The sequence below is a fragment of the Antennarius striatus genome, chromosome 21 (assembly GCF_040054535.1).
Source record: "Antennarius striatus isolate MH-2024 chromosome 21, ASM4005453v1, whole genome shotgun sequence".
Classification (NCBI taxonomy): Eukaryota; Metazoa; Chordata; class Actinopteri; order Lophiiformes; family Antennariidae; genus Antennarius; species Antennarius striatus.
This window is the reverse complement of record NC_090796.1, coordinates 8,774,195-8,789,208: the sequence shown is the minus strand read 5'-3', so window position 1 is coordinate 8,789,208 and position 15,014 is coordinate 8,774,195. Positions and strand designations below refer to the sequence as shown.

General features: G+C 44.0%; 1 protein-coding gene across 2 annotated transcripts in view; it reads left to right on the top strand.

The window, feature by feature from the left end:
- Nucleotides 1-15,014, top strand: part of ntn2 (netrin 2) — a 41,430-nt gene that overhangs the window by 6,725 nt on the left and 19,691 nt on the right. For both annotated transcript variants that reach the window (XM_068306062.1, XM_068306061.1), the window contains one exon: nt 5,440-6,665. In XM_068306062.1, the coding sequence (XP_068162163.1) occupies nt 5,615-6,665 (1,051 nt within the window). In that variant the 5' untranslated portion in view covers nt 5,440-5,614. The remainder of the gene's footprint in view (nt 1-5,439; nt 6,666-15,014) is intronic.

Here is a 15,014-nt window from a genome sequence, read left to right as displayed (position 1 = left end):
TGTAAATCAGATTTAAAATTCCATTTGAAGTTCAACAACCTCTTTGCTGAACTGTTATGAATTAACTTGGCTTGTGTTCAGTGTCACAGTTGCACTTTGTCTCACATTTTATTGCTGAAACAAACAAGTCACCAGAGCTGCAGTTAAATGTTTGATGTTGCAGTGGAGAGAACAATGTTTAAATGTTAAGAGCATAAAACCAAGCAAAAGACCCCCCTTAGTCTAAATATCTATGATTTCATGTCGTCTTTCTCACAAAATAAAGTTTGGTGAGTCACCGCCGCCCAGGACTCTGTCTCCTCATGAGCCTTCCCCTCCTGTTTTTCTCACCAAAAGCTCTGACTTCACCAAACACTTCATTAGGAGAAAAACATACCACAAGTTGTGCTATCAGCATTTTTCCTCCTGCTCCTATTAAAGTGTGTGTGCACAATTACAGCAGGAGTTAAGCTCACCGTCCTCCCTGTGAGTCTGTGAGAACAAGCCTGACCTGATGTTCCACCTTGCGCTTTCTGCCTCCTCTCCTCCTGTTTGGTTCTGGATCAGGTTCTGTTGACTTAAAGAACCGCCGTCAGACTCGGGGGCCAGCCCTGTGGGCTGGGCCACAGAAGCTGCCGCATTCCTCCTCTGGGCGTTCTGTCTTTCTCCCTACCGTGTCTTTTTTTCTGCCAGATGTAGAGATTATTTCACTTACGTTTTATGATGCCCTTTAAAACTCAAGATTTGTATTCAGCCTGGAAAGCACTTGAAACCCTGAGATGAATCGTCTCATAGTTATCCCAGCAGCAGATACAAGCAGCTCAGGTATGTCAGCTATTTCAGGTGCAGGAGTTTTGTTGTGCTATAATAAAATATTTGACAGATTGAAAGCAAAAACTTTCAGATTAACCCTCCCTGAGAGACACAGGCAAAGCCTCTGAGCAGACTCAGGCGGGCTTTAAAAATTTGTCAGTGATCTTCCTCCTAATGACGCCCTCAGCTGTGAGGGTTGACCCCCTCCTGCCCTCGGCCCTCCCCGGCCCTCCTCCCATCCTACTCTGTCCCTAATGAATGCCAGTGAGGAACTCCGTGTACCCTACACCCCCACAACCACCACACACACACACACACACGCAGCATCATTTCATTAACACTGCAGAGACGTCAATCATCAGGTGGAATTTGGGCCGCTAATATCTCACCGCTGTTACCTGAGACGTGTCAGTCATGTTGATTCATCTGGACAGGTTTATTTATCTATTCAATGAATGTGTGTGTGTGTGTGTGTGTGTGTGTGTGTGTGTGTGTGTGTGTGTGTGTGTGTGTGTGTGTGTGTGTGTGTGTGTGTGTGTGTGTTTGTGTGTGTGTGGTTGTCTGCACCCAACAATTGATTATTCCATTGGCATAAAATGCATCTCCCTGAAAGTCATAAATACTGTGATTGATCTATGAATCTGAAATTTTGCTGCACCTTATTCTAAATGTCAGAAACACTCACCACCATCAGGTTTTAGACTGTCAGTCTGACACAATAAATACACAAAGATGTCACCTTGACCTTGCAGTAGCTGTCGTAGACATTTTTCATCAAATCTTGTTTTTTTTAAAAAAGATCAGATTAATCATGAATTAACGTAACTCAGGCTAGTTAGATGAAGTGTCAACTCCAGCCCCTCACCATGTGTGGTGCAGATCTCCTCCTAATGATAATGAGAATGGCCCTGTTGTCAGCCAATTAAAAATTCCTTCATGGTTCTGGGCAGCCACTAATAAGCCCACCAGGGATTACTGTACAGCCGGCTGGAGGGACAGCAGGGCACCAGTTTGGGCCCCAGCTTACTGTCACTTTAGAGAAGCAGCCCTGCAGACCTTCATTCACTCTCCAGTCTTAATTTGGCCACCATGCCAACTCTGGAGAGCTGTGTGAAAAGCTCCCACTTGGGATACAAAGTGGCTCAGCTGTGCCTCTCCTATCTTCGCCTCCTGCGGCACCCTCCTCTACACCCAATCCAAATAAAGCCTCTCAGCGACTTCTGTTATCCTAATCTGTGAACTCTGACAGAGGCGCCCACGCTTGAAAGAGAGGCTACTCAACATGGGATGATCTCCTGGTGACAGGCAGGAGCTGGAAAAATGTCGGTGAAACCGCCAGACCACCCTGTCATCTTCCTGTTCCTGTCTTTGTCTCTTTCTTTTTCTTTCAGTCTGTATTCCCGTGTCTCTCTATCATTCTCTGTATTCTTCACCCACCTCTTTTTAATCTAATTTCCTTTCCATATGCCTCCCATCATCTACCCTCTCCACTTGGACTGCAATCCTTTGACTAAAAAGAAAAATAATCTGACTCATCTTCAACTTTGTATGCAGTGATCTTCAATCGGAAAGCCATAGAGAATGAGGCCATAATAGTAAAAGGTTGTTTTCATTGCTTTTAATCTACAGAGGAATGTTGCTGTGATAAATTAGCCATGCATTTCTTTTTTGTCACTACACTCCATGCAGCCATTTACTAGGTTACAACCTAACTGTCACAGGAACACTTAACATGTGCTTGTAGTTTTCTGTGCAGGCAAATCAAAGTGAATCTTTACAGCATAATTTGTAATTTAAACAAAAGCAGAGCTGATACCAACACCTTGACTCTACCTGCCCGAAAGTTAATGCATCAACAGGATAGCCTCATGTTTGGGAAATGATCTTCTTCACCTTTTTTTCCAACAGAAGTCGACACACTTGTCGTGTCTGACTGCTGAGCATGAAACTGCAGCCACAGCGTTTCTGTGTGGTATTCATTGTCTTCTTCAGACAGACAGAGACTTGGGCCTGCAGCTGTTGCTTCATCCACATTTAATAAAAGACAATGTCTGCCCCTGTGGAGAGGAACTTGTGGCTTGTTAAACACACTGTCGTTGCTTAGAGAAGAATATTTTCCTGCTGAAATAGATTCTTAGTATTTCGATGTCTACCGGCTACAACGTCGTGCTGACATCCTAGCAAAGCTTCTGAATTCAGAGGGATTTGGTGCAACTGCTTCACATTACGCTGGCTTTTATAGTGATGCAGAAAAACCAAATACAAAGAATGTTTTTAATAAATACCAGCTTCTTTTGCTGGAGCCTGGTGTTGTTAGACTGTCTCAGAGAAATGCTAACACTTGCTTCGAGGCTAGCATCTATTCCAGAGGGTGTATAGAGTGGAATTAAACAGCCTTGTCACTGTTCTCTCTCTGTTTAACCTACGCTCTCATCCTCCAGACGCGCCTGACAGCACCAGAGCCTGGACGACTCTCCCAGCAGGCCTAGCTGCACACGGGCCGCACCATATTTAGTCATCCAAAGTTCAGACACAGACCAACGCAGTCCACCTTAATCTGTCTCCCCTGTTCCTCTCTCCATCGCTCCCTCTCTCATTTTTTATATCTTCCTCTGACTCCCACCTCCCTCTCCTGTCACTTTCCCTCTCTCCTATTGCTTCCATTCACATCATCTGTCCTTGTTTGCCCTGCCTCAGTGGCTTTATCGATGTCATGCCCCTCACTGTCCCTCTCCTCCTCCTCTAGTCCCTTGAGTCTGTCAGATATTATCTGGCATAGCTTTTATTTTCTTTTAAACTTTTTTTTAACTTCCTCTCACTCCCATAACAACATCTTTTAAATTTTGAGTCTGAATAAATCCCTCCATCTTTTTCTGATTTTTTCCCCCCGTGTGTCAGACATTCATTTTATCTCATTCTAGGCTTTTTCTCTATTAGAGACTCCCTACTGTCTCTTTTCTTGGATGAACATACTGCTGACGGAGGCTGGGCCTGGATGCTAATGAGTTGCTAATTCTATCAGGCATCTCTCCATGCACTCCCTGGTGGTTGTTGGCCTTTCAGCGTCACCATGGCCGGTCTTTTGATGGACTAGCTTGGTTAATGAAGTCTCTGCGTGGCCACTTTAGCATCCTCATCATTAGACACATGTCATTGATCTGTGTCCCTACCCATCCTGGCAAGGTCCACTCTTATCCCTGTCACTTATGATAAGACCCATCCTAAATCCATTTTGTATACAGTGAATATATTATAATTAAAAAAAATTTTGTTCCTGTTATGTTTTTACGCTTAAATCTTAAACATTCTCATTACTTCAAAGATCAAGATATCAGGGAAATATCTCTTTACCCCAAATTATATTTAAAATATATCCACTCTGACATTTTCTTCTGAACTTTCTTTGTGATCTATATTAATCCCATTATTTAACACCCAATCTCTTCTGGAGAAAGGCTGAGGGTTTAAGCACTTGAGCACAGATGAGTGGTCCTATTTTCAGGCCACTGGGCTCCTTTTTGAGGGTTGGTAGCTTTGGACCCCTCATATAAGAAAAGAAGAAAACTTTTGTTCTTTTCCCTCTTGTTAAATCTGTCTGTCTGCCTTCCCTGCTTGACTGAAGTGGACACAGAGGCAGGCTTTTGTTCTATCAAGATTAAGAGAGATGCTATAGTGTAAGAAGAAGAGGGAGGGTAGAAGGAGGAGGGTGTGATTCATTGTAATATAATAAATACCTTGGCGTGGGGTTGGGGTGCCTTCTCAACTCTTCAGCTGTCTGTTTTGAGGGGCTTTTCTAGATTTGACACCCAGGGAAGTAAAAAAGGGGATTAGTGGGGGGAAATCCTTTGCCCATATACTTCTCTTTCTCTGTCTCTTTCTTTTAACCCAAAGCTTTCTGTGCCTATTCCCCCAATCTTTCTCTCCAAGAGGCCGAGAGGCCTCTGCCAAGTTGTGAGCCTATGAATGATGTCATACAGGTACCTATATTGACCCCAAGATTTATAAAGACTTGAATGGAATCCCATGGCCTCACTTTTTTTTATGTGCGGTATAATCCTTAAAAAGCTATCACTCTGTGGTCCAATGAATTTACATAAAGCAATCTCCCCTTGGATCAGAGCTCATAATAATAAAGTTGATTTTCTGCAAAATTCCACATTAAGAACAGCTGAAAAGCAATGCTGTGTCTCCAAACACATATTTTAAACAGCTTAATTTTTTTAATGATGCACTTTTTAAGCAGAGGTTTGACGAGAGGTCACACAGGGTCCACTGCTTCAGCATCACCAGGGATTATAGGGTAACTTCTGCCATGCTGCTCAAGCATGACCAGAAGGCTTGGCCAATTTCGACCTGAATGAATGTAGTGAATGAGAGGCAGACATTGAAATTCAGGATGTGGTTCCAGCCTCTAATGTCTCTCTTTAAATGTTCAACTCCCCCCTACTCCCATATAAATGTCTTACTCTTGGTCAAGCTTTAGATCAAACAAATGTCCTTTGCAAGAGAAAAAATAATAAAGTTGAAGATGCCCAATGTTGCTTTTTAAGCAGCAGAAATTGATCGGCACCACTTAGTGTTTCATACCCTATTATGGTAAAAATATGTCTGTGACACGACCTCTCTGTTTGTTTCTGTCTCTTGCAGGAAGGGCTCCGGTCAGCCTGAAGTAAAGGGTCACTGAGCTCAGACACTCTCGTTCCAGTGACTCACAATTAGACACACAGGGGAGAATCACACACACTGACACCTCTGCACAACACACACATTTATATCAACCCCCTCCACACACACACACTGACACGCATTCCCTCCAAGCAGGATGAGGGAACCCTGGTGGTGCCTGCTGGGCCTGTGCCTCCTGGCTTGCTCAGCCTCCACCCACAGTGCCACCAATCCCTTTGCAGGGCAGCAGACCCCTCCAGACCCTTGTTATGATGACACGGGTGCAGCCCGCCGATGCATCCCAGAGTTTATCAATGCAGCCTTTGGCAAGGAGGTGATGGTGTCCAGCATCTGTGGGAGGCCCCCATCCCGTTCCTGCAGTGTGGTGGAGCGCGGCGACGATCGTCCCTCTGTGCGCACATGCCAAATCTGTGATGCAGCTGACCCTCGCCGTGCCCACCCCGCTTCCTACCTCACTGACCTCAACTCGGCCCACAACCTCACCTGCTGGCAGTCAGAGAATCTGAACACCTCCCCACATAATGTTACTCTCACCCTGTCACTAGGTAAGAAGTTTGAGATCACCTATGTCAGCCTGCAATTCTGTTCACCACGTCCCGAATCCTTGGCTATATTCAAGAGCATGGACTACGGCAAGACCTGGATGCCCTACCAGTTCTACTCCTCACAGTGCCGCCGTATGTACAACCGGCCAAACAAAGCCACCATTACTAAGCAGAATGAGCAGGAGGCCTTATGCACAGATGGCCACACTGACCTCTACCCCCTTTCTGGAGGGCTCATTGCATTCAGCACTCTAGATGGACGACCCTCCAGCAAAGACTTTGACAATAGCCCTGTCCTTCAGGACTGGGTGACCGTCACCGACATCCGTGTGGTCTTCAGCCGACCCCAGCTACCCCGGGAGATGGGACTGGGAGCTGGAAGCAACGGTGGTGGGAGGGATGATGACCCCACAGCGGTGACATCAACATTGCCAACTTATTTCTATGCAGTCGGAGATTTACAGGTAGGCGGGAGGTGCAAATGCAACGGACACGGCTCCCGCTGTCTGAAAGACAAGGAAGGCAAGCTGGTGTGTGACTGCAAGCACAACACGGAAGGACCTGAATGTGACCGCTGCAAGCCTTTTCACTATGATCGGCCATGGCAGAGGGCCAACGCCCGCGAGGCCAATGAATGTCTGCGTAAGTCTTTCCCTCTGTATGTCATTTCGTATTTGCTTTTAATATCTTTCAGTTCGTCTTCTATGGAAAATTCTGTCTGTTTCTCTTTGGTTGGAAGCGATATAGACAATTTCTGACAGCTTACCGCAACAGATATTTGGAAAGGAGACCCAACGCAGCATCTCTATCTTTGTTATGTTGGGTTTGAAGAATATACAACTAAGAAAACAGATATGGATCTTTTAAAATCTTTCGACACCAGTATAGGTGCCATTATGGAAAAAGAGCAAATACCAATGTGTTGAAGTCCACTATTTTTTCAGTTCTCTTCCTTATCATGTCTCATTTCCCTTCCTATAACTAAGGACAGTATTAATTCTGTTCTAAATACATCTTAATGATGGACTGGGACTTGAATTACCAGTCTTAATGATGTGTACGAAAATTTAAATGTATTTCAAAATGTCCATATCTTCATGAGTCATGACCCTTTCAACGCCCATTTCCATTTCCAGGATATGAGGACACCAATGCAAGAGCAGGCCAACATAGTCAATTTAGATATCTACATGCAGGGAAAGAGGGGGTGTGGGAGAAAAAATAATAGATTGACCTGTCGTTGACCGTCACAGGGGTAATTAAGGATGTTTCCAGAACCTTCTGGATGAGCTTGTGTTTATTCAGGTGAGTTCTGGTTGCTCAGATTGGTTGAGTTTGCAACTTTGGCAATCCCCTCTAAAAACGCAAGCACATTTCCCTTTGCATTTCCCATCAGGCTATTTACTGGTCCTTTGCAGGGAAACAGGCGTGTTCTCAGGAAAATCATGTTTTCTGGACTTGTCTTTGAAAATACTCTTTTTCACAAGGAAGTCTAAACAGTGGATGACAACAGCTCGAGTCATTGGCACACTGCTACAGCTAAGACATCCAAGAATGTTATTTGGCAGCGTTTGCTTTAACCTCAAGACATGCTCTTTAAAAGCCATCCAGACATACCCTGAAAGCTTGCCAAGTAAAATTATATCAATTTCTGTGGCAATTTTTGTTAATGTAAATAGATCATTCTTGTATTGGATTAGTATTTCTTATAGAAACAGGTTCTTGATGTGATATATATAATGTTATGGCTGTAAATGCCATGTTAGGTGCATTTCAGCAGGAAATTGTTCTCTAATGTGTCAATGGTTTGTGGTAGTAATCTTCACAGCGTTTCTCCTTTAGTAAAAATAGACATAGGTGGAACTTAATTCAGGTCAATTACACTTGTCATAAAAATTTGTGAGTATAGGATAATAGAACTGTATTAGAAGACGCTGTCCCCATTTTAATCTTTCCCCATAATGAAGAAAAATTACATCCAGAAATATAAAAAAACAGGTGCAGAACACTGAAAAAGTGTATGTATTTTTCTAGCATGCTATAATTGCCCAATGAACTGGCCTGAGATCATACTTAGCATCAAGAAAGTGCCAGATCTGTTTAAAGGGGAATGATGGTGACAGAGCCAAAGGCCATTCTAGCATTAGCTTGGCTAACGAATGCATCCCACTCTCACTATGAACTCTGTGACCTCCCACACCAACACTATACCGTACTTTGGCTTCCACCCTAGCCTTGACACCCTCACTTTCTGCACATGGCTCACACACATGTATACCTATTCACTTGTACAACAATATCCTGTAAATCCCTAAGTGTGTTCTCACTCTCAGTCCAGCAAAAGCCCTCTTTCCAATGTACTGTGGCTGTTTCCGAAATTTTACACCTACTTTCCATAGATCTCTTCTCAACGGGGTTGATATGTCACTTCCATCCACAGTTTCTGGACTAAACAGCCCGACTGCCCCAGCCAACTCTGATGACCTAATCTCAGTGTTGATACAGGGCAGCTAGAGTCTATTTCACGTTGCATGCTATACCTGATCACACATCTGGGCACGCCTAAAATGTCTGTCCCAGATGTGACCAATTTCGTGTTCCAAAAGCCTCTTAAAAGTTTATTCCGGTAGAAATGGTTCCAAAATATCCTCAGAGACTTTTTAAAAATGCCTTTCTAGTGCATATTAAAGTCCATTCTTAAAATGCACCAGCCCATTGTTGATTTCTATGCCTGCTTTTCTTTCTGACACAAGTGGCAGTGGGATTCAGTGAGTATTTAGACTTGGAAAATGTCTAAGAAGGGCAAGTTGCAGACTTAAGGATTCCCCGAGGCATCACTAGAGCCCTTATGAGGCCCTTTGGGTGTCTGGGTTAGATGTAGGGTCTTAGGGGGCTGGGCTGAGGTCATGATCTTTTGTTGGGTGGTGACAAGGTTAAGTTGAAGGGGAGATGGTTTGGGGGTAATGAGCACTTCAGAGTGGGCAGATGTAGAACAGAATCAATACTTTCACACCCCACCTCTGAGAACTGATGTGCCGTCTAGGTAATTTCACCTCATTTAAAGTTTTTTGCAAGGATCGTCTCTCATTCCAGATTTGAATCTTCTCCCTGCATAACAACGCAGTATTTTACAGACTCCCTTGATTGTTCAATTGTCTTACGAAATGTTTGACATTCACAACAAGCGATCTTGGCAAGCGTGCGCACTGTCTTAAGACCCAAGCTACACACACAGACACACACACACTCACACACACACACACACACACACACACACACACACACACACACACACACACACACACACACACACACACACACACACACACACACACACACACACAAACACCCATCTGTCGCCTGCCTCTCTATGAATCCTGCCTCAAGACATCGGTTTACAAATCCTTGCTTGTGCAGTCAGAGAGGGCGGTCTTGTAAAGGAGCCTGTCTGTTTGTATTGAAGGAGACATGATGGAAAAATGTATGATTTATCTTCCTGGGCTTGGAGGCAGAATGAGGAAACAGATGAGTAAGAAATATTTGGTTATTGGTTGTGATGGAGCATTGGCCTTTCACTTGGCACGGTCAGTTTTGTAATGCTAATGCTATATGTTGATTTAAAAATGTGAAACAGTGTGCCGTGCCATAACAGCCTGTCAAAGTCTCTGTATAAGATGAAGAGTCCTCTTGTGAAGTCAACGACAATGTGACGTCCTGAGTAGATGATAATTTATGGTGCAGGAGCTCAGAGCTCTTGGCTGCTTGTGCAGTGGTCTTGGACCTGTTTGGCTGCAGCATCAAGCTGTTCTGTTCCGCATCCACTTTCCCTCATTTGGACTCAGCCTGCAGGAAGTCCAGAGTCCTGCTCTGGGACGCTCTGAGCACAGAGCCAGACACCATCCATCCCTAATGGACCAACCAAGCCAGGTCTGTTTCCAGAACTGTGCCAGGCCCACTGGAATGTATTCATATAATTACACAGAGGTCATATGAAGGCTGCCTCGGCTGCCATTTGGGTTGATTTGCCAGAAATGCAGGTGAGCTGCGGTTGGTAGCTGGGCTGGGTGTTCCTGCTCCGTGGCGGTGTTTGGGTGTGGCGTTTAATTTTTTAATAGCCCGTTCTGATACATTGAAGCCAGTGAGTGATGTGGTATTATGTTTTTCTATAAACAAAAAAAGAGATTTATAGGAAATTAAACCAATAAACCAAATAAGTATACACTTTAGACTCTATTATACATCAGTTCATGTCATCGCCTGGTGGGCATATCTAAAATTAGTTATTGCTTCTAAAAAAGTTATTACCTGTTATATAATTCATGTTATTAGATCATGTCTGCCACACTAATGAATGAGCATTTAAAAATGTTCTTTTACAGCACAAGAATGAGAACAGACAGATATTGAAGTCACAAGCCCGGAACTCATTCAAATTATTTAGTTGGGGGTTTGTGGTTTTTGGTGCGCTCAGTGTGCTGATTTTTGGAAACTATTAGGTGGAATTAGGGGGAATTTGACAGATGGGTTTGTGTGTGCTAAGAACACATGCTGAGGGATAAGAACAGATATCTGTACAGAGCTGTGGAAACACTAAAATCTACAGCAGCATGATCGCATTCTTGCTTCCTCTCTTTCGTTGTTTCCCTCGCTGACAAAGGTATATGTCGTTATTCAACGCTGATTAGAATTTCAAAACAGGTCCCCCATCTTTTCACACCATTTTACCACCTACTTGTATTGTAGTAAGGGCAAATGGAGGTCAGGACCATGATCTTGTCATTTATCAAGAGACTCTTTAGGCTGGGTGATTGATAAACGACCCGATTTTGAAAAACTTGAAATAAAGACGTTCGTGGCACAGATTGCATTTAAAATAAAGCAATCAATGCTGATATATTGGTCCAGAGGAGCAGGATTTTGGTGTTGGATAGAACCAAGTCAACCTCACTTTGATATTTTAAATTTCTTGTAGTCATTGAATTGAACATGAACCTACTACTGTCTTCCATGGGCAGGTGAAGTTTTGCCGTTGGTCTCTAGAGGGCAACATTATATGAATCTCACTCAGTTGCCCAATGTAGACGGGCAAGGATGAAACAAGCCACAGCTGCCATGATGTTACTGCATATATGTGCTATGCTCCTATTTTTGCTAATTGACTTAAAGACCCCACCAACCCCTCCCACCTCCACCGCCTGTCGCCGGAGGCTAACAGGGAACCGACACTTCAATTACTTACAGCACAACGCAGGAGGAGATGTTTGTGTCCAAGTGTGTGTGCGTGTGTGGGGGGGGGATGTAGAGCTAGAGAAAGAAAGTGATGAAAAAGAAACCTTCAAATAATTACAAGGCTGAGGAATGTTGTTCTAAAATCAACAGCCCTATGAAATAATGCCTCTGGGGTAGTTGGTGTAAGAAGGGGGCGGGGGGTGGGCGGAGGTGGGGGGCTACAGCACGGAGAGGCCAACAAACACGCAGTGTGTGAGTTTTATTTTGGTGTGTGTGTGTGTGTGTGTGTGTGTGTGTGTGTGTGTGTGTGTGTGTGTGTGTGTGTTTGTGTGTGTGTGTGTGTTTTAAGAGCTGGAAACCAGAGTAACTTCCTCTATCTGGCCGAGACAACAGGATTCGGTCAGTTTGATTGTTTTGCGCTGCCGCCCTGCTCTTTGCTTTTATTCCTTCTGTCAGTATTGCAGCTTTGGTCCTCCGCCAACCCACAATGGATTGATGCTTTTCTCATTCTGTGAAGCCACCCATAAAGGCTCTCTCACAAGCAGGGGACACAGTGAAACAAACCTGAAGGACAGAAAACTGTCTGATAACAGCGTTCATGTCGACAGTGTTCAAACATGGGATCCTAAAAGATAAAGTTTGTGTGTATGCATGTACGTGTGCTCGTATGTGTGCGTGCATATGGATCTCCTTGCATCCGTGCATGTGAGAGAGCCACAGTAATGCGATGTTACGTTTCATCCCTGTGCCAAAGCAAACCGGTGGAGCTGCAGCGTGCCCACCCTGCTCTCCCAGGCCTGCATCAACTCTCTCCCACAGATGGTAGCAATCACCTCCTGAGGTGCCGATCACCGCCGGCACTCTCTTCCTCTCTATCCTGGTGTAACTGACTCTTGTCGAAGATTAACTCTCTGCTTCGACATTTTCCTGCCTGCTGCCTCTTCTTTTATTTCATGGGTATTTCTCATTTTGCTGAAATCAGACTTCAGACTCCAGACCTCTTTGCCCTATTGCCTGAGAAAATATGTGGTTTCTGGCTTCAAGCCGGTGTTGCTGGTGGAAGCAAAATTTAGAGACCTTAGAAAGAAATTACATGTTTTAACAAGAAGTGCAATGCACAATAATGTGTAAGCAGTATTAACTTGTTTGTTTCAGTTTCTCTGACACAAACTGTCTAGCTAATCTATAATAAAAATCACACACACATATGTACAAATTCTTTGCTCTTTTGTCTTTACCTTTCCCATGGAGGGCATATTTTCATTTGCATTTATATTGATTTATTCATTTGTCTGTCCGTTAGCAAATTCCAAAAAAATTACCAGATAGATTTTTTAGAAAAATATTTTCCTCCATATTATACATAATCTCCTTGATGTATTTGATGGAAGAGTGGAGCATTTAAAAAAAACAACAACCCTTAACTTTTAATTTTAAAATATAGACCCTGATAAGTGATGGATCCACTCCCTTAACATACCATCACCGTGGTTCTGATCAGTAATGATATGGATAGTTTTATTAAGTTAGATCGACCAGTGGAGGGAGAAATATGGTTTAGGTTTGGTTTAAGTTAAATATGAATTGAATAAACAGTGTTATTTTCTAGAGGAGAAGGGGTCAGTCATGGGGTTCAGTTTTCTGTAGCGTAGAATATCTTACCTTGACCCCGTTCAATAAATGTAAACCATCTCAGTGAGGTTAATGACAACAAGATGAACAGGATGAAAGAACAACGTGAGCTATTCTTTTACTTGATTCCGTGAGTCTCCAGAGCTCTGTTAAATGACAGACACCATTATATCAAAGGATCCCCCATCTGTTGTTTCTAATGATCCTGGCAGAGTTCTGTTCATCCACATATGGTAACTAAGGCAATGGCCATCCTTTTCTAAGGCTCACATTATGGTCATACTCATCAAACCAATCAATGGGATTTTAGCATGAACATAGCAACAAACAAATTCTATCATGATGTCAAAAATAAAGATGAAATGAAACCCAATTGGATTATTGCAGAAGTTTTTTTGGGACACCTCTGTTGTTGTTTATTTTACTACAAGACTCTCCTCAGTTTAACATTTGACCTCAGACTTTACTGCTCTGTGTCACTAATCATCAACCCAGGAGTGCTTTAGTCTTTTTTTATGTCGTCACTTAAAGCTCCTGCCCGACAGACTGATCAGACATTTTATTTTGATTGTGCCCACAGTGTTGAATTTACATAGTAGGATCCAGCTGCCATTTTTTATTTCTACGCAAGTCCAGGAATCACATGCATCCCTTCAGGGAGGACCTCATGGTTGTATGTCAATGGCTCATGGCTAAATAAATCTTCTTTTACCTCAGTTTTTACTGATTCGTCACAATAATTTTCTTGTGCAACAATTGTCTGCTACAGCCTTTTGCTTTCAGGACTGCAGTAAATTGCCTGTGGGGAAAAAATACCAACTGAGACAGAAAAAAGTGAAGGCAAAGGTAGGACAGAGATAACAATGTTTAGATGTTGGTAAGTGAAGTGGACCAGAGAGAGGGAATAGACCAACTCAACTCTCCACTGACACTAGGCCCCCCAACCTGGCAACCCTCCAGCCTAATCTTGTTAAAAATCTTTCCCTGGCTGATGCCATCCAGAGAGAGAGAGAGAAAGAGGAGATGGAGGAAAGACAAGAGAAAGGTTTTGGGGTAAAAAGCATGCAGAAAAACAGGGAGCGGCATCCTGTGAGTATTAGAAATGGGGTCCCATGAAAGTAAGAATAGAGAGGAAAGAGAGGGTTTGTAGAGGGGTGGAAGAGAAATTAAGAAGGCTCTCAGTTCAAAAGGGCTCCCAAGAGCCGGCTCTCAGGCCCACGACGTGAGGCTAACCGCAGAAACCAGCGGAGGGAAGGGAGGGCTGAGACATGGTGTTGAAACTAGAAGTGAAAGATCTGCCTGTTTGGAAGAGGAAAGAGAAGGGACTTTATTACAAGTTAGAAGCTCCCGCAGGGGTCGCACCACAGTCCACGTAACACACGCACACACACACAGCTGGGCTGCAGGCAATTTAGCTTCCTGTCAGTTATCAGCTGTTCTTCAACCTTCGTCTCAGCCTGTTGTTCACAGCTCATTAGTGCCCACAGACCCGGCTGTGTTTACGTCTGTCCCACAGTCTGCTGGACTTCTTGTATCTCTTTTCATGTGATCTTTGCCATTTTGTGAGCGGTCGCTACCCCTGTATGTGTGTGTGTGCATGTGTGTGTGTGTGTGTGTGTGTGTGTGTATGTGTGTGTGTTGGTGTGTGTCCACACTGTAGGTTGCCTTGACTCCATCGAGGAGCTAATTAACCTGGTGTTACCCCCGGTGCCCTGAACAGGTGGCTGGAGGAGCCAGGCGGAACTGGGCCCAGACACACATGATGGCAGGAGCCCGTATTGCATAGCCTGTTTGGCCAGGCAGGGACGACACCCAAAGGGGCTAGGGGCTTTAGGGGTGGGGGCAAGTCTGGACCCCAGCCTGAGCCAATAGGGGTGAGGTGATGGTGGTGGTGGGAGAGCCCTCCAATTTTCAAGGAGCAATTTCAGCCATGGGATTTGGGTTTTGCTCAGGCATCCAAAATCAATTGGCTGTGCTTACCAGCTTGGCTTGGGTCGAGCTGAAGGAAAAATGAGGGTAGATTTATTCCTGACTTATGGAGGGGAACAGAGGGGTGGTGCAAAATTGCATTTTATTTGTTGAGCGTGGTCTTTACAGGCCAATTTGTCATTCTGAAGCACACTTGACAGA